Genomic DNA, 27,496 nt, shown 5'->3' with positions numbered 1-27,496 from the left:
AATATACTTTTTAATACAACATTTTTTTGAGTGGGCCATAAACCGAAATAATTTACACGAATGTAAAAAACCTTTTATAAAGAAACTTAAAAATATAATTAAAATGTAGATATTCTTTAGAAAATGTGCGTTTTCTCTCCTTTGTATTGATCGGTGGTGGAGAGGGTTTCCCCACGTCAGAACGTACACAACGCCACGCCGTGTCCTCTTCCGCCGCGCCCAGTTCACCTCGCCGCCAGTACGCTGAGGGCCGTTCCACTGCAGCTGGTTCTTACTGGAGCGTGCTGTTTCATTCAAAAGTAAGCATAAAACATGTCTTTAAAAATCTCATAATAACTCCTGTGCATAAAATCACTTTGCTCATTAAGTAGTAGACCTGGGTTTTTTCTTTGATTAGCGTATATTTCAATCTCTTCGAGCACGTTAAGACAGAGACTTTTTGGAGCTTTATGTAGCACGTCCATTTGTTCATTTATATCACTCATTTCATGTTTACTATCTTTTACATGCGCTCCAAATGCTGTCCGATTGCTATGACTGCAATGTTCCCTGTATCGAATTTCAAAATTCCGCCCTGTCTGTCCTATATAACAACTGTCACATTCAGCACATTTGATCTTGTATACTCCGGAATTGTTGTATATCATTTGTTTTGTCGTTGCTGGTTTATGTCTTAGTTCATGTGCCATTTGCCCTTCAATCTGGAATGCCACAGCGATGTTTTTATGGAAAACATTTAGCAATTCTTAAGACAATCATGTCTAGTTTTGTTAATACGAGTGACAGATAATCTCATCTGTCAAGATGAGTTACAGTATCAAAATACGGTATAGAGACCAAGATTTTTACACAGATCTGAACGATTATAAGGGAGAAATCTGATATACTGGAAGAGAGCAGAAGATATTCTATTCTTATAAAGAGAGTTCTGATTACACAAAAGAAAGTAACAAAGTTCTGTATAAAAGACTGTCGGCCGGGCATATTATTTCACCATAATGAAACTGAGATTGATCAATGATTTGCATTTCAAATAATGAATTGAACAATATTGTGAAAAAGAAGCTATGAACACGCAATGCTGAAAATTAGGAAGATCCATGTTGCAAGTGAGCAACAGACGTTCGGTGCGGTTAGGTTCATAAAACATTATCAGTTCTTCTCTCCGTATAAGACAAAAGGAAGAAAACTAGAGTAACTGAGCCAGCTGATATAATATATTCTGAGATCAACATCCACAACTTTTATTTGGATTATTCACGATGAATAAAATTCTTACGTAACGGCGATTTCAAAATGTGTTTATTTGGATAAAGGCATGTACGCTAACTGCGTTTCAGGACACTAACCTCATGTTCAATAGCTCCTTAACTGTGTACTACGAAAACAAGTGTCCTGTACGGTTTTGTCGTACGCAACTAATACCTGAATGTAATATTAGTGTCCTGAAATTAATGCAACGTACAAACCTTTAGGAAATATAGAACTTCTCAAACTAGAACTGCTTCGGATTTTATTTATCATTAGTCAAATGACCTGAAACGCGGCTTATCGAATGACAGAATATGAAGTGGAATACCGCAGAGAAAAGAGGAATTAGTAACTTTAGTCCCCACGAACAGACGAACACCGAACTATTCCACCCTGAACCTCTTTTACTATTCTGTTTATGTCTGAATCAAAATATTTTCATGTAAAAGCTGAAATAAGATAAGAGTCAGCAAACAGCAGGAAAATAAAGTGGTTTGCAAGGTTTCTACAAAACTACGAACACCAGTCTCGCCTTGAATATTATCTTTTATTACGCTTGCCTTACGTACACAAACTCTGCACTCAGAGGCTGCGATTATTTTTCCTCCAGTCGGCCTATGCGTTCTCATTGAAAGATATATACAGGGTGTCACAAAAAGGTACGGCCAAACTTTCAGGAAACATTCCTCACACACAAATAAAGAAAAGATGTTATGTGGACATGTGTCCGGAAACGCTTAATTTCCATGTCAGAGCTCATTTTAGTTTCGTCAGTATGTACTGTACTTCCTCGATTCACCGCCAGTTGGCCCAATTAAAGGAAGGTAATGTTGACTTCGGTGCTTGTGTTGACATGCGCCTCATTGCTCTACAGTACTAGCATCAAGCACATCAGTACGTAGCATCAACAGGTTAGTGTTCATCACGAACGTAGTTTTGCAGTCAGTGTAATGTTTACAAATGCGGAATTGGCAGATCCCCATTTGACGTATGGATTAGCATGGGGCAATAGCCGCGGCGTGGTACGTTAGTATCGACACAGATTTCCAGAACGAAGGTGTCCCGACAGGAAGACGTTCGAAGTAATTGATCGACGTCTTAGGGAGCACGGAACATTCCAGCCTATGACTCACGACTGGGGAAGACCTAGAACGACGAGAATACCTGCAATGGACGAGATAATTTTTCGTGCAGTTGACGATAACCCTAATGTCAGCGTCAGAGAAGTTGCTGCTGTACAGGGTAACGTTGACCACGTCACTGTATGGAGAGTGATACGGGAGAACCAGTTGTTTCCGTACCATGCACAGCGTGTACAGGCACTATCAGCAGCTGATTGGCCTCCATGGGTACACTTCTGCGAATGGTTCATTCAACAATGTGTCAATCCTCATTTCAGTGCAAATGCTTTCTTTACGGATGAGGCTTCATTCCAACGTGATCAAATTGTAAATTTTGACAACCAACATGTGTGGGCTGACGAGAATCCGCACGCAATTGTGCAAACACGTCACCAACACAGATTTTTTGTGAACGTTTGGGTAGGCATTTTTGGTGATGTTCTTCCACCTACGCTCAATGATGCACGTTATCATGATTTCATACAGGATACACTACCTGTGCTGCTAGAACATGCGCCTTTACAAGTACGACACAACATGTGGTTCATGCACGATGGAGCCCCTGCACATTTCAGTCGAAGTGTTCGTACGCTTCTCAACGACAGATTCGGTGACCGATGGATTGGTAGAGGCGGACCAATTCCATGGTCTCCACGCTCTCCTGACCTCAACCCTTTTGACTTTCATTTATAGGGACATTTGAAAGCTCTTGTCTACGCAGTCCCGGTACCAAATGTAGAGACTCTTCGTGCTCGTATTGTGGATGGATGTGATACAATACGCCATTCTCCAGGGCTGCAACAGCGGATCAGGGATTCCATGCGACGGTGGGGGGATGCATGTATCCTCTCTAACGGAGGACATTTTGAACATTTCCTGTAACAAAGTGGTCACGCTGCTACGTTCTGTTGCTGTGTGTTTCCATTCCATGATTAACGTGATTTGAAGAGAAGTAATAAAGTGAGCTCTAACATGGAAAGTAAGCGTTTCCGGACACATGTCCACGTAACATACTTTCTTTCTTTGTGTGTGAGGAATGTTTCCTGAAAGTTTTTAACACCCTGTATAACAATGATGATGAGGTTCCATACTCCGAGGAGCGTAGGGGACGATGCGGAAGACCCGCACCGCCGTACTAGGTAAGGTCATAGTGGAGGTGGTTTGCCGTTGCCTTGCTCCGACCGTAATGGGGATGAATGATGATGATGAAGAAGACGCAACAACGCCCAGTCATCTCGACGCAGGAAAAACCCCTGACCCCGCCGGGAATCGAACCCGTGACCCCGTGCGCGGGAAGCGAGAACGCTACCGCAAGACCAAGAGCTGCGGGCTATCAATAACAATAGCATAATTATGGAAACGCAATCATTATCAGCGAATTTCACTAGTTAAATACTCATTTCCCATGAAAATAAAGAGAAGGAAACTAATTTGCCAGTTCAAGATGACTCTGGTTCAAAAAATGGCTCTGAGCACTATGGGACTTAACATCTGTGGTCATCAGTCCCCTAGAACTTAGAACTACTTAAACCTAACTAACCTAAGGGCATCACACACATCCATTCCCGAGGCAGGATTCGAACCTGCGACCGTAGCAAAGACGACTCTGGATGAGAAGGAAAATAGCTGATTCGTTGCACCTGAATGCTGATGCTATGTTGTTCACTGAGAATAACAGAAGGCAGTTTTCTAAACGAATCTATCACAAGTATTACCCATTACTGTTTCGACGTAAATTCATATAATTTCTGTTTGATTACTTCACCTCTGTTATAATGAATATAATCAAATTCTACGAATATTTTAAGTCGTATAAGATCCCCAGTTACATTCGCAGGACATGTAAGAATGTCTACAGAAAATTGTCCTGATTGGGATGTCCTCTTACAATGTGAATGTTATTAACTCATGAAACTTTATTAAACACTATCTGATTATATTTTAAGAACACGCTAACAAGGGGAAGACTTACTCCGTATAACGGTTTGATCTATGGCACAGATGAACGTCTAAAGGGACTTTAATGAATAATGATCAAGTTTCCTAGCAGCTAGTTCATTACATGACTTACGAAATGCGTAAAGCCCAGACTTATAGACAAATCATGTGTTCTGAGCATAGCTGTCTGGAATTATGGTCGTAACCACCCTTTATTAAATACTAGAATAAGCGCTGAATGGATCCCGAGATATCCCTGGTTACTTCAAAGGTCTCGCCGCAGCTCACCTTCAAAAGCCTGAAAAAGTCATGCAAAGACTCTAATACTAATCGTGTTGCTGGATAAATAAGTGCTGATTTCTACAATCAGTTCCTAGGAATAAACACCTTTGCTGAAGGGATATGTTCATGACAGAAACTGTACTGAAGTTTCATTTGCAAAGAGGTTATTAGTGACAAAGAACGTGAGAGATCATGTCCAAATTATTGATTTTCTGCTCTTAAAACACCATTCATAGTACATGGAAGAATAATGTTATTTGAATAAGAACGACGAGGTATTCTGTAAGACAGTATAATAAAGAATCTACACACAGGTTATCCAAGAACACTACGAAAATAACAAGGATGTCTACATGAATGAGGGAGCTATATATTTAGGTTGTCACTGATTCGAAATTACCATACACAAACCGGTTTCTGGCCCACGTGAGTCGAGACGGAATACCTGACAGTGAAAACCATTATGAATTCTATTACTTAATATGTCTGAGTACAGGTCCAAACTTGTTGTATGGGATTAATACGCTAATCAGCTCTACCCAATGCATTACCTCACCCTAACTCGTAGCATCATAAGAAGAGAAATCAGGAAGCAAACCTGTGACATGTTTGCATACCAGTCTTCTCCTCACGGAACGTTTCAGAACAAGTCTTCGCATTCACAAGCAAGCAGCGACAGCTAGCCAACCCCTCGGCTATTTACACCAGACTCTTACTTCCACTCGATTTTGGACCATTTGAGTGCAGACCATTGCTTATCGTTGAAACGGTTCATTTAAATAGTTACTCACATACATTCCAAAGCGTGGCGATGCACCCAGAGTGCTGAAACCATTATGTACCTGAACACCAAGTGGAACGTTCTCTAATGCGTCAGGCAAACTATTACAAAGAAACATACGATACAGGGGCGCATTGACTTGGCAGGCAACGGGTAAGGACCTAACAGCACTTCTTTCACGATTCCAGCCCACTGATTTGTGCAAAAAAAGTGCCTTAATGCCCCGTTGACGGGTGACCGGTGGGTTGTGTTCCGACCAATGACTGCCGCGCGTCTAGGCGCCTCGCCAGGGTTCATCTCCCCTCCCCCCCCCCCCCCCCCTAGTGGCACCCTTCGGAGGTTCGAGTCTTCCCTCGGACATGGGTGTGCGTGTTGTCCTTAGCGTAAGTTAGTTTAAGTTAGATTAAGTAGTGTGTAAGCCTAGGGACTGATGTCCTCCGCAGGTTGGTCCCAGAGGAACTTACCACAGATTTCCAATTTTTACTGCTAATGATTGTTGTTGTTTAGTGAACGGTTTCAAGAATCGTGTCCTCTGATTGCATGTGATTTCCTAAATCGCTCCAATCAAATGACGGGATGGTTCCTTCGAAAGGGCACGGCTGATTTCCTTCCTCAAATTTTGACACAATCCGAGTTTCTGCTCCGCCTCTAATGATCTCGACGTCGACGGGACCTTAAACCCAATCTTCCTTCCTTCCTTCCTTCTGACTGTGATATTGTCTAGTCTTTGGACGACCTCTGTCCATTACTCGTGGGCGGAGGTTATCTGTTTTCCTTATTGGGACAGTGCCTTCTAGAGTATTGTGCAGCAAACGAGCGAGTAACAGCAGCAGCTTCGTTATTAGATGCACAGAGCACCAAATGCTTATCGATATATTCATCGTTTATGTACTCCGTCGGAAAGACGCCCTACATAAACTCGACAGGACCAATTACGGTTGTGCATTGTGCTTGTAGTTTAATGGGTTCCACTGTCATGTGACAGGCTATTTTCAGGTGACAAAATGATGTCCTGCATATGAGCGACGAGAATTAGGGAACAGATGTCTAAAAAATGAAACGAACCTGACAAAGATTCAAATCAGATCTCATCAGTGGATTTGGGTTTGATGTCCCAATGGTCTACCCAGTGACCTATGAGAGCTGGTAGTGTAGTATGAGATGTCACCTATTCTTCTGCACATTCCGATGCACTGCACGATGCGATACTGTTACCAGCTCTTCGTTTTCATTCATGATTTTTCAAAATGCATCCGATCTGCTTTTTCTCTTAACTTCTGAGGTCATCAGTCCCCTAGAACTATTTAAACCTAACTTACCTAAGGACATCGCACACATCCATGCCCGAGGCAGGATTCGAACCTGCGATCGTAACGGTTGCGCGGTTCCAGACTGTAGCGCCTAGAACCGCTCGTTCACACCGGCCGGCTTTTGCTACAACTTAAGTCTTGAATCTGGGTGAGACCTCACATACCCACTTGCAAGCGCGGCATTTTTCCTTCACTCAGTGCAGCACATTTTTAAACAGATTTTTAATAGTAGAACAGGTAGTTATAAGGACACGTAATTAATCATTGTTTACCCAGATACACGTCTGGCGTCCTGGTGCAGACTAAATTCCCTGCGTCGCCTCGTACTGCTGTGGCACGTAGCTAGAGGAATTAAATTAAATTGCGCAGCCCATCTCTATTTTATCAACAGGCTGCACCGTTTTGTTTTGTTCCTCCATGGGCCCTCTGTGGTACCGTGCAGAGAGAATTTCAGTGAGTACCACGACTGTAGACACAGTGTCCTGCAAACAAACGAAAAATTCCTCTTTTTATGATTCCTTGCCGCAGTCTGTAAAAATGGAATCCTTAAAGGATCGTTTTGTTGTCCCTGTCTGTCTGTCCAACTACCTGTCTGTCCGATTGTTAAGACCCCTTTTTCTCAGGAACGGGTAGACGAATCAAGTTCAAATTATGTCACATATTAAGATCTATCGTCTAATGGTGATGTAAAAATTTTAAGCTTCTAAGTCAATTCAGTCAAAAGATACGGCTATTTACATCACATGTTTTAATACTCGAAAACTCACTCATCACAACCTACAGGGTTGACTTATACTCACTAAATTTGGTAAGAAGAAGGCTGCAAAGTACAAGTAAAGGGGGGGGGGGATGTGAGAACTGCTACTTTACAATTACAAAACAAGAAAAAATATTTTTTCCCATTTTCTGTCAGTGTGTTAAGATCCTTTTTCTCTAGAACTGTTTGGCCTGTCAAGTTAAAATTTGTCAGAAACTGAAGTGTATGGTCCCTTAACAGTGTAAAAACTGTAAGCTTCTAAGTCAGCGTTGTCGAAAGATATGGCCATTTACGCCGGATATTTTGGTACTCAAAAACTGACTCATCAATATCTACAAGGTGCTTCCCGTTGACTTAGATTCATGAAATTTGGCGAGAAGCAAGGTATCACACAACAGGTAAAAGGGACAAATCAGAAAATTGCTAAACTGTAATTATATCAAACGAAAACAATTTTGTCATTTTTATCCGTCTGTTTACACGTATTTTAAGACCCATTTTCATCTAGAACAGTTCGGTGCATCGCTTTCAAATTTCTGCCACACTCTAAACTGTAAGATTCCTTGGCAGCGTCAAAAATTTAAGCTTCTAAGTCAATGCAATGTAAAGATTCGGTGATTTATGTCAAGTATTGTGACTCTCATGTACTCACTCATCAAAAGCTACAGATATGTTCGGCAAGAAGCAAGGTTTCACAGTACAGGTAAACTAAAACATCTGAAACATGCTAAGCTGTAATTATATCACATAAAAGAATTCCATTTATCATGCGTGAAAAGCATTACAGATGAACGTTATTAAATGAAAACATAAAATGTAAATTTTAATCGTGTTTTAGTAAGTAAATAAAATATGTTTCATCAGATCTTCTTTCTATGGATGTGTAAACTGAAGTCTCCTGGTTGATTCCTTTTGTGTGTCTGTACTAGTCTGAGGAACTACTCTAAATATTTTCGTACGATATTAGAACAACCCAGACCAATGTCTAGCCAGTATCATTATCGACAACAGGCAAAAATCGTTGAGATTCTCGACTACCAGCATAATAATAATATACATAATGAAGTTTGTACGGAACTCTGAGTGAGCAAATCCTACTCGCAAATGGCCAATTTTCTTAGAGACGATAATTAAACCTATGACTACCCCCAGAATACACCTTTTTCAGATGTCTGATTTAGTGGCTGCTCACGATAGGAAACATTAAATGAAGCATGTTAGGTCAAATTATTATAAAAATTGGAAAATTCGTATATTGTTATTATTAAGGTTCACATTAGATCCGTTCCAATTTTTTTTTAAAAGAAGTTCCTGTAATTTTCATAGATGTGTTTTAAATGTCGGCTTTAGTGGATGATCACGATAACAAACTTGAAAAAAAAGCGCATTATGTCAAGTTATAATAAAAATTGGAAACAATCATAAATTGTTATTATCATATATATATTTGTTTTGTAAATAAAACTTTTTCCTGCTACTAGTTACTTTATTTATCACAAGCGCGTTAAGCCTTTTCCTGTTCTAAGTCATCATCAGTGGGATCTATAACGATACAGTTTTGTTAGTTATAGGTTATCAAACTGTTCACTTCGCGATTTTTTATTAAAAAAAGTAATTACTTACGATTTGCTGATTTGCGTTTCCTCTCATCTGGTCTGGAGGTCGCACTACCACTTTTATCACTGCCATATAATCACATCTATGTGTTCTCGCCTTCCACACACTATTCACCATGTTTTTCACTCTTTTTTTGTGGTGGACTATTGTTCTATTGTCACTTGATACAACTATTTCGTCGTAAATTGCTTTTCACAGAATTAATATTGCGACTCCATTACGTGTTTCATCTTCTTTGGTACGTTTATACACTCTGGAAATGGAAAAAAGAACACATTGACACCGGTGTGTCAGACCCACCATACTTGCTCCGGACACTGCGAGAGGGCTGTACAAGCAATGATCACACGCACGGCACAGCGGACACACCAGGAACCGCGGTGTTGGCCGTCGAATGGCGCTAGCTGCGCAGCATTTGTGCACCGCCGCCGTCAGTGTCAGCCAGTTTGTCGTGGCATACGGAGCTCCATCGCAGTCTTTAACACTGGTAGCATGCCGCGACAGCGTGGACGTGAACCGTATGTGCAGTTGACGGACTTTGAGCGAGGGCGTATAGTGGGCATGCGGGAGGCCGGGTGGACGTACCACCGAATTGCTCAACACGTGGGGCGTGAGGTCTCCACAGTACATCGATGTTGTCGCCAGTGGTCGGCGGAAGGTGCACGTGCCCGTCGACCTGGGACCGGACCGCAGTGAATCACGGATGCACGCCAAGACCGTAGGATCCTACGCAGTGCCGTAGGGGACCGCACCGCCACTTCCTAACAAATTAGGGACACTGTTGCTCCTGGGGTATCGGCGAGGACCATTCGCAACCGTCTCCATGAAGCTGGGCTACGGTCCCGCACACCGTTAGGCCGTCTTCCGCTCACGCCCCAACATCGTGCAGCCCGCCTCCAGTGGTGTCGCGACAGGAGTGAATGGATGGACCAATGGAGACGTGTCGTCTTCAGCGATGAGAGTCACTTCTGCCTTGGTGCCAATGATGGTCGTATGCGTGTTTGGCGCCGTGCAGGTGAGCGCCACAATCAGGACTGCATACGACCGAGGCACACAGGGCCAACACCCGGCATCATGGTTTGGGGAGCGATCTCCTACACTGGCCGTACACCTCTGGTGACCGTCGAGGGGACACTGAATAGTGCACGGTACATCCAAACCGTCAGCGAACCCATCGTTCTACCATACCTAGACCGGCAAGGGAACTTGCTGTTCCAACAGGACAATGCACGTCTGCATGTATCCTGTGCCACCCAACGTGCTCTAGAAGGTGTAAGTCAACTACCCTGGCCAGCAAGATCTCCGGATCTGTCCCCCATTGAGCATGTTTGGGACTGGATGAAGCGTCGTCTCACGCGGTCTGCACGTCCGGCACTAACGCTGGTCCATCTGAGGCGCCAGGTGGAAATGGCATGGCAAGCCGTTCCACAGGACTACATCCAGCATCTCTACGATCGTCTCCATGGGAGAATAGCAGCCTGCATTGCTACGAAAGGTGGATATACACTGTACTAGTGCCGTCATTGTGCATGCACTGTCGCCTGTGTCTATGTGCCTGTGGTTCTGTCAGTGTGATCATGTGATGCATCTGACCCCAGGAATGTGTCAATAAAATTTCCCCTTCCTGGGACAATGAATTCACGGTGTTCTTATTTCAATTTCCAGGAGTGTATATTGGTTGCCAACCTAACGAAGTATACGTTCAAGGCTAACTTCTATATATGATGTTTATATGTGTGTGTGAAGAGAGAGAGAGGGAGATAGAACTAACGAGGTTTATTCTGTGGAGGGGTTCGTGGATGAGTGAGTGTAACGATAAGGGTTCTATTATTATTACATTGGACAGTATTATTTCATTCACACTTTTTGCGAACGTAATTCTATTATTTTATCTATTAGTGTATATAATGAATTGCTTGGCGTGTGTCTTGGTTGTGCAACAGGATTTTCCCCTCTGCATTGGTTTTATGTATGTGGTAATTTTCTTACATGGTCCACATTTGCAGAACACCTAAGAGAAAATGACTACAAACCAACCACCAGAGAAAATGACATGAAAATAATTAGATTCCGCAATATAAAAAACGCCTCCTGACCACGCAAGAAAATTACCACACACATAAAACCAAAGCAGAGGGGAAAATCCTGTTGAATAACGAAGTACACATGCCAAGCAATTCATTATTTACACTATTAGATAAAATAAGAGAATAACGTTCGCAAAAAGTATTAATATAATAATAATGTCCACTGTAATAATAATAGAACACAACATCTTTACACTTACTCATCAATGAACCACTCTACAGAATGTTGAAACGAAAAGTCAAATGAGCTGTCATCAAAGTTTTGAACCACTCACTAACAGCTAGTACACCGCACCCTCCACCCCACCGCCCACCCCTCTTACCCAGAAAAAAAAACTCGTCGGCTCTGTCCCCCTCTCTCTCACTCATATACACGCGGTATAAACATCTGAAATAGAAGTTAGTCTCAAACATATACTTCGTTAGGTTGGCAAAAAATAGATAAACATACCAAAGAAGATGAAACAGTAATGGAGTCGCAATATTTACGCTGTGAAATGCAGTGTACGACCAAATACTTCTATCGAGTGACAATAGAACAATAGTCCACCACAAAAAATATTGAGGAACATGGTGAACAGTTTGTGGAAGGCGAGAACACAAAGACGTGATTATATGGCAGTGCTCGTGCGATCTCCAGACCAGATGTGAGGAAACGAAATCAGCAAATCAAAAGTAATTACTTTTTTTTACAAAAAATCGCGAAGTGAACTGTTTGATAATCTATCACTAACAAAACTGTATCGTTAAAGGTCCCACTGATGATGCCTTAGAACAGGAGATGGCGAAACACGTATGGAATAAATACAGTAACTAGCAGCAGGAAAACGCAGTTTTATTTACAAAACAAGTATTTATATGCTTGCTGCGGACGATGGCCACACAAACAAACTTTTTATTATCATGCTTGACATTACATCCAAGCTGCATTTTTGTTTTAAGTATGTGACAAAAACTTGTTGAAATGTCTCTGACCACTATGGGACTTAACTTTTGAGGTCATTAGTCTCTAGAACTTAGAACTACTTAAACGTAACTAACCTTAGGACATCACACACATCCATGCCCGAGGCAGGATTCGAACCTGCGACCACAGCGGTTGCGCGGTTCCAGACTGTGGCGCCTAGAACCGCTTGGTCACTCCGGCTGACTAAGTTTGTGACCATTTTCATTTGTTGAGCTGCTATAGGTGTCCACAGCTTTATCTCTACATGAGCTCCATCAATTTTGACGAATGGAGGTGGTGCAGCGCCGTTTACGACTAGCGCAGAGCGGGCGGCGTCAGAAACTGCGGAAAATCGGCCGGACGTGCGAGATCCGGAAGTCACGCTTGAGGTGGGGCGGATGGCGCCCGCGTCGCCGCCCACGCAGCATCTGCTGCTACGTGGAACGGGGGGCCCTGCACGGCTGCCAGTCTACGCCATGCGGACAACGAGGCACGCGGCAGACCGGCTGCCCCTCCTGCTGCTGCTGTGGGCTGCCTGCAGAGTGGGCGCAGCACTGGCGGAGCGCGGCAAACCGCCCTGCAGGGCCGACGACGTCGTAGTCTTCTACACGGCCAAAGCACCACCTCTGACCTGCTTCATCGACACCGACTGCGATGCGACTAACGGCACGGAAGCGGGTTTCAGACTCGGAGCTCGGTTGATGAGAGGCTCCCCTTACCAGCTGGCCAGTTACATGTGCAAGTTCGAAGAAAGCGATAACTTAAACAGTAGTGCATTATTTCGGGAGAGTATACCAGAATTTCAGACAGTCTTCGAGCAGCCGTACTGGATAACCGAGGAGCACGTGCGAATCTTCGTTGGAAGCTCAGTTACTTGTCTGTTCGATTCGGATTTACCCGATTATCTTTTCCATCTTATTGTACAACGGCCGCACGAAGACGCGCCGTTTAAATGTCGAGTCCGTGACCTTGACAACACTCTCTACTTGAGGTTTCCCGGTTACCCGATCCTCATTTGTGAGTTCGAACAGAGAAGAGTCTTCTCTCCGTCGACTTACAGATTCAAACTGCCGCAGATTGTGGGAGAGCCGTTTTCTTGCGCTTTTCTGGCCTACGATGAAGTGAACCTGGAGGTCGTGGGCACGGAGCAGCAGCTGCACCACGCGCTCATTCGGGGCTTCCCCGGTCGGAAGACCATCGGCCGCCCGTGGTTCAACTGTTCTCCCAGCGAGGCCTCGGATAAGGAGCCGGATTTCGAGATACGAATCTCTACAGGTGACTTCTACAACTGCCGTTTTCTGGATCCTGACGAGGATACCACAGAAACTGCTACGTAAGTACAAGCGTGAAGTCATCATAACTTGGTTTTGAAGCTGTAACGTCATCATTTAGTTCTTAAGCTGTAATAGTAGTGGTGCCTGGAGATTAAATTATGGAAATCCAGTTCCACGTATTATGCATACCCACATTTTTGCCCACACACAGAAATATGACACATTCTTTTACTGAATCATCCTCATAAGTTCAATTCTTCGAAGGCCAAAACTTGACAAAGGCACACAGTTTGGTTGTTGCTCTGTCGCTGCACTATAAGCAAACTGTGTGCCTTTGTCAAGTTCTGGAATTGGAACTTCTGATTGGAATTTACTAAAAGAATGCATGGTGTTTCTGTGTGTGTGACGGACGAGAATACAGATGAGGATGGTGGCTATGTAATGTTACAGAATAATGAAAACACGGTATTTTTCTTTTATTACTGCCTTGTGCCAACCTCTGCATTTCTACATTCTAAGATGATCTTACACTACATAATAATCTAGAGACAAAGCCTGAAAAAAAAAAATACGATGATGGGGCAAAGGTGCTGAAGCCTGAACGAGATTTTCACTCTGCAGCGGAGTGTGCGCTGATACGAAACTTCCTGGCAGATTAAAACTTTGTGCTGGACCGAGACTCGAAATCGGGACCTTTGCCTTTCGCGGGCAAGTGCTCTACAAACTTTTTGAGACCGCTTTTTTTAATTATTTTTATTTTTATTTTAAGGATCAAATAATTGCCAGCGTTTGTATTTGAACTGGCGACTTGTAACACAGTAGCCAGGGTGCTAAGGATATTTTTAATGCTCTGACCACATTTTTGTGTTAGGAAAAAGGCATCTTTCAGTTACGACAAGTAAAAGTAGAGTTTACATCCATACCAATAACAAAACAAGAGTACCTATTAAACAGGATTTCAGACTAATAGTAAAATGATAGATAATAGAGAAAGAAATGTAAGCAAATCTTGCACGCCATTCCATGTGCATGGCCCATCTGCTTACAGATTCCATGTTCCAAGTTGAAAACATTTCGCAGCGTGTGAATCTTCATGACGGCGGTCATCCTCTGCCCGGACTCCCCAACTGTGCTGGAGGTTATCGAAGACACTGCGCAAATAGTTCGCAAATAGCTGTCGGTATCGGGGTATACGCTCAAGTGTGCTATGACTGTCCAGGAGAAATTGCCAGTAATCAAGGACCATCTTCTCATCATCTCGAAAGAGGTAGTATAGGGACATGCCTTTAAACCATGTGAGAGCGTGTGTCTTCGCAGGCAGGAAATAAGTATCCTCCGGACAATGGAGGTGTCTTGGCTCAATTGTGCGAGGCGCGATACGTAGGTAGCAGGCGAGGATCTTCTGCACTAGAAGCCATACCTCTAACGCCGACCGAGCGGGGTGGCTCAGTGGTTAGCATACTGAACTCGCATTCGGGAGGACGACGGTTCAATCCTGTATCCAGCCATCCTGATTTAGGTTTTCTGTGATTTCCCTAAATCATTTCAGGCAAATGCCGGGATGGTTCCTTTGAAAGGGCACGGCCGATTTCCTTCTCAATCCTTCCCTAACCCGAGCTTGCGCTCCGTCTCTTATGACCTCGTTGTCGACGGGACGTTAAACACTAACCACCACCACCACACTCTAACGCCGAGCCACATGCGAAACGCTGTTCGTCAGAATCCACGAGGTGCCAACGTGGGGAATCCGTAATCCCAATAGCATGCAGCCGTTGTCGTTTTACAGCTTTTCCGTTCACAACCTGGTACCACGTGGCTCGCACCCGTGTGGGGAGGAACGGCTTCTGGACCGCTACCCACACTGCAGGCCATAGAGTGGTCGGGCTTTTCCTCTCAATCATATTTCGTGGGATTGCCCTTAGTAGCAACCTGTAGATATCGCTCGCCTTGGGAGTGCGAGTGTTGGGAAGGTCTAGGTGTATGTAACTATACCCAAGAATAAATGCCGAGAGGTGCGAGAGTGAGGGAGTAATGTGCGCAATCGTGACAGGTGGCAGAAGAGACACCACCAGCAATTCCTCTAACAGACGTCCCGTAAGGGAAGCACCTTGATGGCTCCACAATTCAGCATTATGCACAAGAATAACGCTGTAGCTCTCGCTCGTGCACTTGTAAGTCCCAGTCCGCCATCACACTGAGGGAGGGTGAGTGTTTCGCATCGAACTATGAATAGGAGTCCGGCGGTAAGATAATATTCAAACGCTGCTTGCAGTCTGTGTGCCATCGCTGTCGATATTGGTAGAACCTGAGCCACGTGGATCATCTTAGTCGCCACGTGAAGGTTGAGGTATTCCACACGCTGTGGAAGGTCCATACGTCGAAGTAGGTTCCGTTGAACTTCTCTGCGTATCGCCTGCAGTAATCGTTTATAGTTCATGGCAGCTGTGCGGCGCACATCCTGTGTAAATGTTATGCCCAAGAAACGGATCATGTTGACTAGTGGTAGTGGGGCTAAAGCGCCCCCAAATGGTTCAAATGGCTCTGAGCACTATGGGACTTAACATCAGTCCCCTAGAACTTAGAACTACTTAAACCTGACTAACCTAACGACAACAAACACATCCATGCCCGTGGTAGGATTCGAACCTGTGACTGTAGCGGATGCGCGGTTCCACACTGTAGCGCCTAGAACCGCTCGGCCACTCCGGCCGGCTAAAGCGCCCTCCTGTAGATCTCTCCCAATAGGCATCGCTGCCAACTTGGCCACATTCATGAGGCTGCCCTCTGACAATCCGTATCCATTGATCCATTGTATCACCGAGATTACCTCCTCACCATATCGGACAAGTAATAGAAGGTCATCAGCATGTATCCTGCAGTGACAGGTGTGATCCCTCAATGACATGTCAGAGAGCCTGTTTTTCAACCCTCCGACAAGTAGTCCTAGTGAGATCGCATAAAGGATCATGGAGGGTGGGCATCCTTGGCGAACTGACCGTCGAATCGGCAAAGAACCCGCAATCCGTCCATTCACCAGTACACGGGATGCAGATCCACGGAAAAGGCGCTGAAAGATGCCGAGAAAGTCAGGCGGGAAGCCCATGCGGGCCATAACTGACAGAAGGAACTTGTGGTGAACTCTGTCGAAGGCGTGGTCGAAATCAATGGAGATCAGAGAAGCTCGAAGGTGAGAGGATGTGGCGATGGCTATGAAATCCCTGCATCTGCAGTTTTCCGTTTTTCATGTGCTGACCGCACGCCCCTCCATATCCGCATCCATTGACGCCTATAGGCTGAGGATGACACGGCGGTCGGTCAGTATCGTCAGAGTCTTTCGAGGCCTCTTCGGACGGAGTTTAGTTTTTCAGTTTTAAATACACTCTATCAATTCATAGCATTGATTTCGTGATTGTACCAAAAGCTCTATTAGACGGTTAGAAAGTGTGTCCCCTGACAAAAACAATTTTCTAAAATTATCCGGTATCCACAAAGCTCGACTCATTCTTATTACACAGTGATTTTTGTTTTCCCCTAGGTAATTACCGCAAAACAGATAAATAATTTTTATGTCCTTGGGGATGCACATGGTGACTTAGTGATACAAGATAGTACACACATCGTTAGGACCTTTGTGGGTGACACCTTCGTTATAAAGGTAAAGTAATGCCATTTTCTCTTTCAAATTATGAATGCTGGAAACATTAACCGTTAGCAGCCGGAGATAAAATAGGTCTTGAACAGGTATTCTTGGGAAATAAAGATGCTGCATGAAATCGAATCTCAGACAAAATATGTTTTTCTTTGGATAGCCTTTCACTGACATTCAAAGCAGCATAAAATTTCTTGGCTCTTCTCTTGCGCAACATTAAATGACAAACCGCAGTCCGTCCAGGTGCCTCATTCAGATTTTAGCATTCAATTTTCACCATTAATTGCTCACATTCGCAACGCGCATCTGCCAGTGGTCTGGCGAAATGAAGCTAACAATCGTGGTCACAAAGTATTTGTATTTGATCGGAGAAAGAGGATTAACTTCTTTGAAAAGCTCTGTTGAAGTCAGCACTTAAGTGAAGCTAAGCTTTAACAGCATAATGACAGTCTTTCGTCGGAAATGATGATATGTGTTCATGGACTTCGGCAATTTCAAGTTGTGATACTGATTTTTGACTCTTTGACTTTTCTCGTTCATCTGTAGGGATTTTTGCAAGCAAAATAGCAGTCTTATTCTTCTCACTTTATTCGCCAACTGCAAATAAGCTTAGAAGTACTTGTCTACGTATTTGGATACGATTTGTTCCCATCATCCAATGATATTTTCAAGAACTTGCCTTTTAACTTTTTCTTCGCTTCATCTACGTCGTTACTTTTTCTGCCTGTATTAGGCTCTGAAGATAAGGATCTTGTTCATCTTTACTATTAAGATTCAGAAAACCTGTGATGAATTAATAACTGACCTTGTCTTTGCTAATGGATTCAAAGCACTTTATGTACCAGGTTGTCTGACAGATTTTTCTGGTATTAGCTTACTTCGGTAATTGGTGTGCACCAATTGCTTTCGTTCTGTAGTTTTGATAACATTTCGTTCGTACTGCTCAGGATAACATACACCTTTCCTCCTAATTTTCTTGTGGATAGGTTCCACTTTACAATCAGATCACTCATATTGATCGAACATAAGATACTATGAGGACAAAATGTCACACCTTACTGCTTCCCCTACAACAATGACTTGAAACAAACCATGCATTTTTTATATCGTTCTCCCACCTTTTCTGTGAATTAAAATCTCTCAATAAAGTACATGAAGTTATTGTTCAGAATTGTTGAGAGCTCTTTTGAAATCATCTAGAATTTCTCCTCTGTATATTTCGGTAATTTGATAAAACGTGGAGGTCCTTCCCACACTCAGCGATGAGTCGACCATTAAAGAACACGGAAGTGTACACAGCGCAAAACGACGTAAGAGTGGACTTACGACCATTCTGAAATAAGTGATTCAATTGCTGTACTAGAGTGAATGTTCAGAAAGACAGAGAAAAACTGGGCTTGGCACTTAGTTACCATGTATCACGAAAAAATTAATGACTCTGGACCTAATCATCAAACTGGAATGAAACAAATGGCTTTTTTTAGCCATATACTATATTGGATTTAACAAGACTTTTAAGAAACTTGAATTTTTATTTTCAGCCTGTTCGCGACTGCGTTCCCTTAAGTAAAAGGAAGTTTCATCAATTTTTAAAGCTGTTCTGTACAATGTTGCAGTTTTCTCTCGGGGAGTTTGGGCCGTGAGAGAATGTACCAGAGTGAACGCCTGCGTTCATTGTGTTGTGAAATTTCAGAAAATGGCAGCTGTTCAGAGATGGTATCTCTCAGTATCACCTAGCCGTCGGCGTTCAGTCTACCTATAAGCAGCTTAGAGTGGTAATTAAAGTGACTTAAGGAAATGAGTGAATGGAAGTAGCAACTTCCAGCTGCAGACTGCTAAGCGCTGTCTGTTGTACTGAGCTAGAGCTGAAAGGGCTGCCCAGTGTGGCCGAGCTGTTCTAGGCGCTTCAGTCTGGAACCGCGCGACCGCTACGGTCGCAGGTTCTAATCCAGCCTCGCGCATGGATATGTGTGAAGTCCTTAGGTTAGTTAGGTTTAAGAACTTATGAGTTCTACGGGAATGATTACCTCAGATGTTTAATCCCATACTGCTCAGAGCCATTTTTGAGCTGAAAGGACTGGCGGCCCAAGTATGTTGACGCAACCTTAAATGTATATCTACCTAGGATGCGGCTACAATAAGGAAGTGATTAACTCAAGCACATATTGAAGACGTAATTGAAATAGCTAAACTTGAGATTTCATAGGGACGGAAATTCCACTGAATTACACTGAAAACGGAAACACGATATGGCATGAAAAATTACGAACCTCATAATTTTACGCCACCTCCATTTACGTAAAAATAAAAATTTAGCAGAATTCTTGCGTAAATACGTAGATGCGAGTATTGTTCTAAGCCAAGGAAATCGTACAATCGAAATAAACGGTATTTTTTATCGATCTTCTGACTGGTTTGATGTGGCCAGCCACGAATTCCTCTCATGTGCCAACCTTTTCATTTCAAAGTAACAGTTGCCACCTACGTCCTCAACTATTTGCTGAATGTATTTCTCTATGGTTTTTGCCCTGCCCTGTACAGTTTCTTCCAGTACCATGAAGGAACTGAACTCGCGTCGTGTCACCCTGTTCTTTCTTCTTGTCAGAGTTTTCCACATCTTCCTACCTTCGGTGATTCTGCGGAGAACCTTTCATTCCTTATTAGTTCACCTAATTTTCTCAGTCTTCTGCAGCACCACACGTCAAATGCTTCGATTCTCTTCGATTCCTGTTTTCAAACTGTCCATGATACGTTACGGTATAATACTGTGCTACAAATTTACATGCTCAGAAATTTATTCCTCACGTTAATGCCTATGTTTAACAGCAGTAGGCTTCTCTCAGCCAGGAATGCCGTCTTTTCCTACGCTAGTCTGCTTTTTACGTCCTTCTTGTTTCGTCCGTAGTGGATTATTTTGCTTCCTTAACTTCGTCTAGTTCATCATCACCAATTTTTATGCTGAGGTTCTCGCTGTTCTTATTTCTACTATTTCAGATTACTTTAGTCTTCCGTATTCTGTAATCATTAGACTGTTCATGCCATTCATCACATCCTGTAAAACGATACTTTCAGTGAGGGTGGCAATGTCATTCCGGTAATTTTATTTCCACTCTTGAATCTTCCCCTTATTTCTGTCATCGTTTCCTCAATATATAGATTGAGCAGGAGGGCCGAATGACTATTTCCCTGTCTTAGAACCTCTTTAATCCCAGCACTTCATTGTTGGTCTTCGATTCTTATTGTTCCCTCCTAGTTGTCGTACATATTGCACATTACACGTCTTTCCTTGTATCTCATCTCCATTTTCCAAGAATTTCGAACCTCTTGAACCATTTGACGCTTCGAAAGTTTTTTCCAGATCGATAAATCCTATGAACCCGTCTTGATTTTTCGTTACACTTGCTTCCATCATCAATCGCAATGTCAGCACAGCCTCTCTGGTGTCTTAATTCTCCCTAGAGCCAAACTGATCGTCATCTAACAAATCCTGAATTTTCTTTTCCGTCCTTCTATATTTTATTCTTGTCAGCGGCTTTGATGGGTGAGGTGTTAAACCCATTATACGACAGTTTTCGCACCTATCCGCCGTTGGTAACTTCAGAATTGCATGGATGATTATTTTTTTTTTTTTTTTTTTGAAATTTGATAATACGTCGCCATCTCATGGATTCTACCCCCTAACTTGAACAGTTATTTGGTTGCAATTTCCCCCAATGACTTTAGAAATTCCGATGGAATGGTATCTATCCTTTCTACCCCAATGTCTTCCAGAGCTCTTTAGCTCTTTTAAATTGTGCTGGATCGTCTACGTCTTTCTTATCGACTCCAGTTTCTTCTTCTATCAACTCATCAGACAAGTTCTCCTGCTCGTAGAGGCCTCGATTGTTCTCTTTCCACCTATCCTCTCTCTACTGCTCGTTCAACAATGCATTTTTTGTTGTACTCTTAATGTTACCAGCGTTGCTTTTAATTTCACGGAAGGTTTTTTTGATTTTTCCATACGCTGAGTCAGTTCTTCACTTTCTATAAGATTTCATTTATTTAAATTGTCGACTGAACTCAAAAGTTGTAAATTTTATGCTGGAAGTGCGACAGTAAAAACAGGTGCCTAATGACAGGCCACATACCTGGAAAGACACAGGATAGAAGGGTTGGACGAGAGTTGTTTCGAGATGAAAAAGGACACTCCGCTATGGAAGACTGTGAAGTTCGTGCTGGGAGATGGACGAGTGACGGCTGGTGTGAGGACAGTGCAGACAAGTTGTTCACCTTAAAAGGGTTTCTGGTGCATGCAGTGCTTGGCCACAAATGAGAGTCACAGAAGTAGAAATTTCAGATGGCCATGCATTTAGAAAAAAAGTAACACATGTTGTCAGCGCAGTGAAAAGCGTACAGGACGATAATCCGAGGGTCACGGGTTTCAGTCCGTACGCGAAAACTTTCTTTACTTTCAGTTTTTACGTTTCTTACATAAGAAATGAACCGAAATAATGTTCAGAATATTGTGTTTAGTAATATCTTTATAAAAAGCACGAAAATGAAAATAAATTTGCGTAAAATCACATACTTTTCTTATTTTACAGACGATGATTTACACTTATTCCGGCTCTATTGATCATAAAAGCCGGGGAAGCAGTAATTTTCTCGGGACTTTGTTAACGTTAAAAATACCGAATTTTTACAACTACTTAGTCTTTTTAAAGTTTGTATAGGAGTAACAAACCTGATTTACTTTCATAAAAGTGATTTTCTCAACGCACAATTTAGCAGTAAATGAAGCGATAAGTAGCAGCCGAGGGCTGTCCGAACGTCATAATTAACCGAACGGAATACGATTTCTTAAAACAGATCGAAAAAACTACAAAGAACGAAACTCGTCTAGCTTGAAGGAGGAAACCAGATGGCGCTATGCTCGCCCGCTAGATGGCGCTGCCGTAGGTCAAACGGACATCAACTGCGTTTTTTAAAATAGAAACTGCCATTTTTTGTTACATATTCGTGTACTAAGTAAAGAAATATGAATGTTTTAGTTGGACCACTTTTTTCGCTTTGTGATAGATTACGCTGCAATAGTCACAAACTTATAAGTACGTGGTACCACGTAACATTCCGCCAGTGCGGATGGTATTTGCTTCGTAATACATTACCCGTGTTAAGATGGACCGTTTACCAGTTGCGGAAGAGGTCGATACCGGCATGATATGCACTATTGGGCAACGGAAAATCCACGATGGCTGCGATAAGTGAAGCATCAGTGACCTTGGCGGGTTAATGTACGGTGCGGCATTATATGGGGAAGGATAATTGGCCTCCATTTTATCGATAGCGATCTAAATGGAGCAATGTATGCTGATTTCCTACGTAATGCGGTATTGAATAGCATATTTCATGACAGGTGGATTGGTCGTCGAAGCACCATACCATGGCCCGCACCTTCACCGGATTTCTTTCTGTGGAGAAAATTGAAGGATATTTGCTATCGCGATCCACAGACAACGCCTGACAACACTTGTCAGCACATTGTTAATGCATGTGCGAACATTAATGAAGGCGAACTACTCGCTGTTGATGGGACTGTCATTACACATATTACCAAATGCATTCAGGTCATTTTGAGAATTTATCGCGTTAATGTGGTATTTACAGGTAATCACGCTGTAACAGAAGGCGTTCTCATAAATAACAAATTCACAGAGGTACATGCATCGCATTGGAACAACCGAAATAAAATGTTCAAACGTAGCTACGTTCTATATTTTAATTTAAAAAACCTACCTGTTACCAACTGTTCGTCTAAAATTGAGAGCCGTATGTTTGTGACTATTACAGCGCAATCTGTCACAAAGCGAGAAAAGTGGCCCAACTAAAATATTCATATTTCTTTACGTACTCCACGAATCTGTAATAAAAAATGGTGCTTCCTATTTAAAAAGAAAACGCAGTTGATACCCGTTTAACCTATAGCAGCGCCATCTAGCGGGCCAACCATAGCGCCATCTGGTTTCCCCTTTCAAGCTAGACAAGTGATCTTTATAGTTTTTTTGGTTTGATGCTTATTTCGTGAGATATTTGCCCGGATCACGATCAATGGACCACCCTGTATTATAACATTAGTACTGACACAGGGCGTTGGAAACACCCCAAGGGTTAAGAGACTTAATAACGCTGTAGTGCAAAAATTCCATGTTGTGTTGCTATTACACTCCTGGAAATGGAAAAAAAACACATTGACACCGGTGTGTCAGACCCACCATACTTGCTCCGGACACTGCGAGAGGGCTGTACAAGCAATGATCACACGCACGACACAGCGGACACACCAGGAACCGCGGTGTTGGCCGTCGAATGGCGCTAGCTGCGCAGCATTTGTGCACCGCCGCCATCAGTGTCAGCCAGTTTGCCGTGGCATACGGAGCTCCATCGCAGTCTTTAACACTGGTAGCATGCCGCGACAGCGTGGACGTGAACCGTATGAGCAGCTGACGGACTTTGAGCGAGGGCGTATAGTGGGCTTGCGGGAGGCCGGGTGGACGTACCGCCGAATTGCTCAACACGTGGGGCGTGAGGTCTCCACAGTACATCGATGTTGTCGCCAGTGGTCGGCGGAAGGTGCACGTGCCCGTCAACCTGGGACCGGACCGCAGCGACGCACGGATTCACGCCAAGACCGTAGGATCCTACGCAGTGCCGTAGGGGACCGCACCGCCACTTCCCAGCAAATTAGGGACACTGTTGATCCTGGGGTATCGGCGAGGACCATTCGCAACCGTCTCCATGAAGCTGGGCTACGGTCCCGCATACCGTTAGGCCGTCTTCCGCTCACGCCCCAACATCGTGCAGCCCGCCTCCAGTGGTGTCGCGACAGGCGTGAATGGAGGGACGAATGGAGACGTGTCGTCTTCAGCGATGAGAGTCGCTTCTGCCTTGGTGCCAATGATGGTCGTATGCGTGTTTGGCGCCGTGCAGGTGAGCGCCACCATCAGGACTGCATACGACCGAGGCACACAGGGCCAACACCCGGCATCATGGTGTGGGGAGCGATCTCCTACACTGGCCGTACACCTCTGGTGATCGTCGAGGGGACATTGAATAGTGCACAGTACATCCAAACCGTCATCGAACCATCGTTCTACCATTCCTAGACCGGCAAGGGAACTTGCTGTTCCAACAGGACAATGCACGTCCGCATGTATCCCGTGCCATCCAACGTGTTCTAGAATGTGTAAGTCAACTACCCTGGCCAGCAAGATCTCCGGATCTGTCCCCCATTGAGCATGTTTGGGACTGGATGAAGCGTCGTCTCACGCGGTCTGCACGCCCAGCACGAACGCTGGTCCAACTGAGGCGCCAGGTGGAAATGGCATGGCAAGCCGTTCCACAGGACTACATCCAGCATCTCTACGATCGTCTCCATGGGAGAATAGCAGCCTCCATTGCTCCGAAAGGTGGATATACACTGTACTAGTGCCGATATTGTGCATGCTCTGTTGCCTGTGTCTATGTTCCTGTGGTTCTGTCAGTGTGATCATGTGATGTATCTGACCGCAGGAATGTGTCAATAAAGTTTCCCCTTCCTGGGACAATGAATTCACGGTGTTCTTATTTCAATTTCCAGGAGTGTATATTAAAGTCTTAAACTTTTCCACAGTTTTTGTAAGTTTTTTGGTATTGATGGTAATAATCTAAACATTACCACTACATGTAGCAATAATAAATATTAACATTTCTTTCTTTTCATGTCACATTGACAAACATCTATCCGTTCCCTCAAGGTTCAGTGTTTTCTACATTATTTTCCGTTTCATTTCTAAACATGAACATGTTGATTATCGAAAGAATCATTAGATACTATAACCATATGATTCAGACACGTCTTTTGTGCACTTCTCACTGAAACTTCTTGTTTCCATGTCTTCATTTCTCGGGATTTGGTCGTCTTCCCTTCTTATTTCTTTCATCGTCCATATTTCTGTGTAGAAGCCCTGGTCTTTAAACTGAAGTTCCTTGGTTTACATCGTCTTGTCTTTTCATCTTGGCCACTTTTTGTTTGACGGTTTTGGGTAGGGATAAGGTTGTTGCTCTCTGGTACATTAGTGGATGTATAAGGTAAACTACTAGTTCACATAGGAACAATCTTGGTCTAATTATGTCTGTTAAATGTTAACTGAGTACGTATCCCAGAAATATCCAGACCTGTGTCTTTTTTCTTGAAGTGGCGAATGTGGCGCATATTTCATCTATTGTATCGACTCCTGTTTTTGTGGAAGTGTACATTGTGATAATCTCAGGTTAGTTTTTCTCTCGTACGCTGTCATCTGTTCTGTATCACGTTCTTGTTCTTTTTGGACACATACGAGACGCCCTTTGAAATCCAATTAAACTACTGTTTACTTCACATTGCTTCACCTTCACAAATTCAGGAATAAGTTCAATTTTATTTTATGGCAGTTACAACTAAAGAAAGTTTCATCTTCAGCAGCCCTTGAGACAAGCTGTAGCAATTGTCTGCCGTTGTATTACGGCCAGTCCACTCAGTTGTCTTGTCCGGGCAAATTACCTCATCTTCCGGCGCATTTGTGACTCTGTATGGCCCATCTGGCTGTTTACCGACGTATATATCCATGATAATGTCGTACCAAGTCCTGACATCGCAGAACATTAGTATTTTAAGACATCAGTTAGATTGCTTGCTCCTGACGAAAATTACACTTTCCTCTGAAACTGACTAATTGTTCATCCATGTAGTACATTCAGTACCTGTGTAGATCTTGCTACTGTTCGCCTGGAATAAAAAAAAAAGATTCAAATGGCTCTGAGCACTAATCGACTTAGCTTCTGAGGTCATCAGTCCCCTATAACTTAGAACTACTTAAACCTAACTAACCTAAGAACACCACACACATCAATGCCCGAGGTAGGATTCAGACCTTCGAGCGTGGCGGTCGCGCGGTTCCAGACTGTAGCACCTAGAACCTCTCGGCCATCTCGGCCGGCCACCTGGAATAGATCAAATATTTCTCTAATACGTGCAAATCTATCTACTTTCTTTCTCTCTTGTGTGCTTAGTTACTTAGTTTCACGTTCCATGTCATCAAAACTTGTGAGTCTGAACAGGAACTGATACCGGTACAAACTCATCATAGTGCGAAATATTTCAGTTCCAAAATCATTTGCGTTCCACAGGTGTTTCACGTTCATATGTCCAGAGCGGCAAAATCCAGTCAAATTAAGTAATCCAACAAACGCCTTAATTTCATCCTCATGTGTCTCTTTGGCTTTTCGTTTCCTGGCAAATTTCCCCGAATTGTTTCTTATGTACGCATAATAATATACCATCATAACAAAAATACAAAAGGAAGCACTCTAAGACAGATATCGCTATTCTGGTTGCAACTCTCACAACTGTTAGATGATTAATAGTATTTTAAGGTCTTGTCGTTACGTTTCTTGGTGGAGGTTTCTTCACCTATTTTGTCGATTCTGCTTCTCTCTAGTAGAAATTATTATTTTCAAAACATATTCAATTATCATCACCATACGTCTACGTGCCAGTTTCAGGTTCCAGTCCTTCGTACTCATCAGATGGTTCTGCACTTGATTTATCATAAGTTACAGCTACTTCACACAATCTCTGCATTCGTCTTTCGTCTCCATGGGGTGACAAAAATCAAACTGACTTCCAGATTTTTATTTCATTTGGAAATCAGTTACAGTAGCAATACTAGAGAACTCTGGATTCACTTGATGTAACGTGAAATTCTATAACAATGAAATGTGACTGTCAGCACAACACTCTGCGGAAGGCCATTTGCAACAGCAGCTTCAACGTTGCATAGTTTTACATACGTACTGACACTGCGTTCACATACCCAGTAGTATTGACATTTAAGAAAGTTTCGAATTTAAAGGAACCTATACCACTGTTACTTGGATCATCCTTTGAAACTGTTGGTTGTATTATCATGGTATCACTAAATGTATGATCTCTAATTATGAAAAATGTCGAAAACCTAAGGATTCATGTCATTTACCAAGAAAAATATCATGTTTAATTTTTCTCTATATTGCTGCCTTAACTATAAGTCCACAGTTTAATCTGTAATTTGTATGTTGCAGCAAACGTTTCTTCGGGTGGTAAGGAGCGGCCAGCATATCCCATTCTGCCTCAAAAAAATAACAGATCCTTGTATTATATCCATGTACACCGAAATCAGAACATTAAAGTAGCTTTTATTCATTTACGTATCAAAACTGTTGTCTCAACGATGAGCAGCTACCCATACGAGTATGTTGATGCGACGGCGTGTGGCAGATATGGGGTAAGTCAATAATGTATCACAGCGTTTCACAATGGTAAAATGAAGATCTCCATGGTTAATCCCGCATTTCTGTAAATGTGAGGTACAATTTCTGCAACAGTTCTAGTTTTGAAACGTGTTTCAGAAAGTACTGCCTTGTTAAGCGTCTACAGATTCCTGTAAAC

General features: G+C 43.1%; 1 protein-coding gene across 1 annotated transcript; it reads left to right on the top strand.

Moving 5' to 3' along the window:
* The first annotated feature begins 12,562 nt into the window (after positions 1-12,562).
* On the top strand, positions 12,563-27,254 carry LOC126272554 (uncharacterized). Its single transcript, XM_049975473.1, has 2 exons — positions 12,563-13,423; positions 27,130-27,254. Exons 1-2 carry the CDS (start codon positions 12,567-12,569, stop codon positions 27,149-27,151), a joined length of 879 nt encoding a protein of 292 aa, XP_049831430.1. The 5' UTR covers positions 12,563-12,566; the 3' UTR covers positions 27,152-27,254.
* Positions 27,255-27,496: the final 242 nt, after the last annotated feature.

The sequence above is a fragment of the Schistocerca gregaria genome, chromosome 5 (assembly GCF_023897955.1).
Source record: "Schistocerca gregaria isolate iqSchGreg1 chromosome 5, iqSchGreg1.2, whole genome shotgun sequence".
Lineage (NCBI taxonomy): Eukaryota > Metazoa > Arthropoda > Insecta > Orthoptera > Acrididae > Schistocerca > Schistocerca gregaria.
This window is presented reverse-complemented; position numbering and strand designations above follow the sequence as displayed.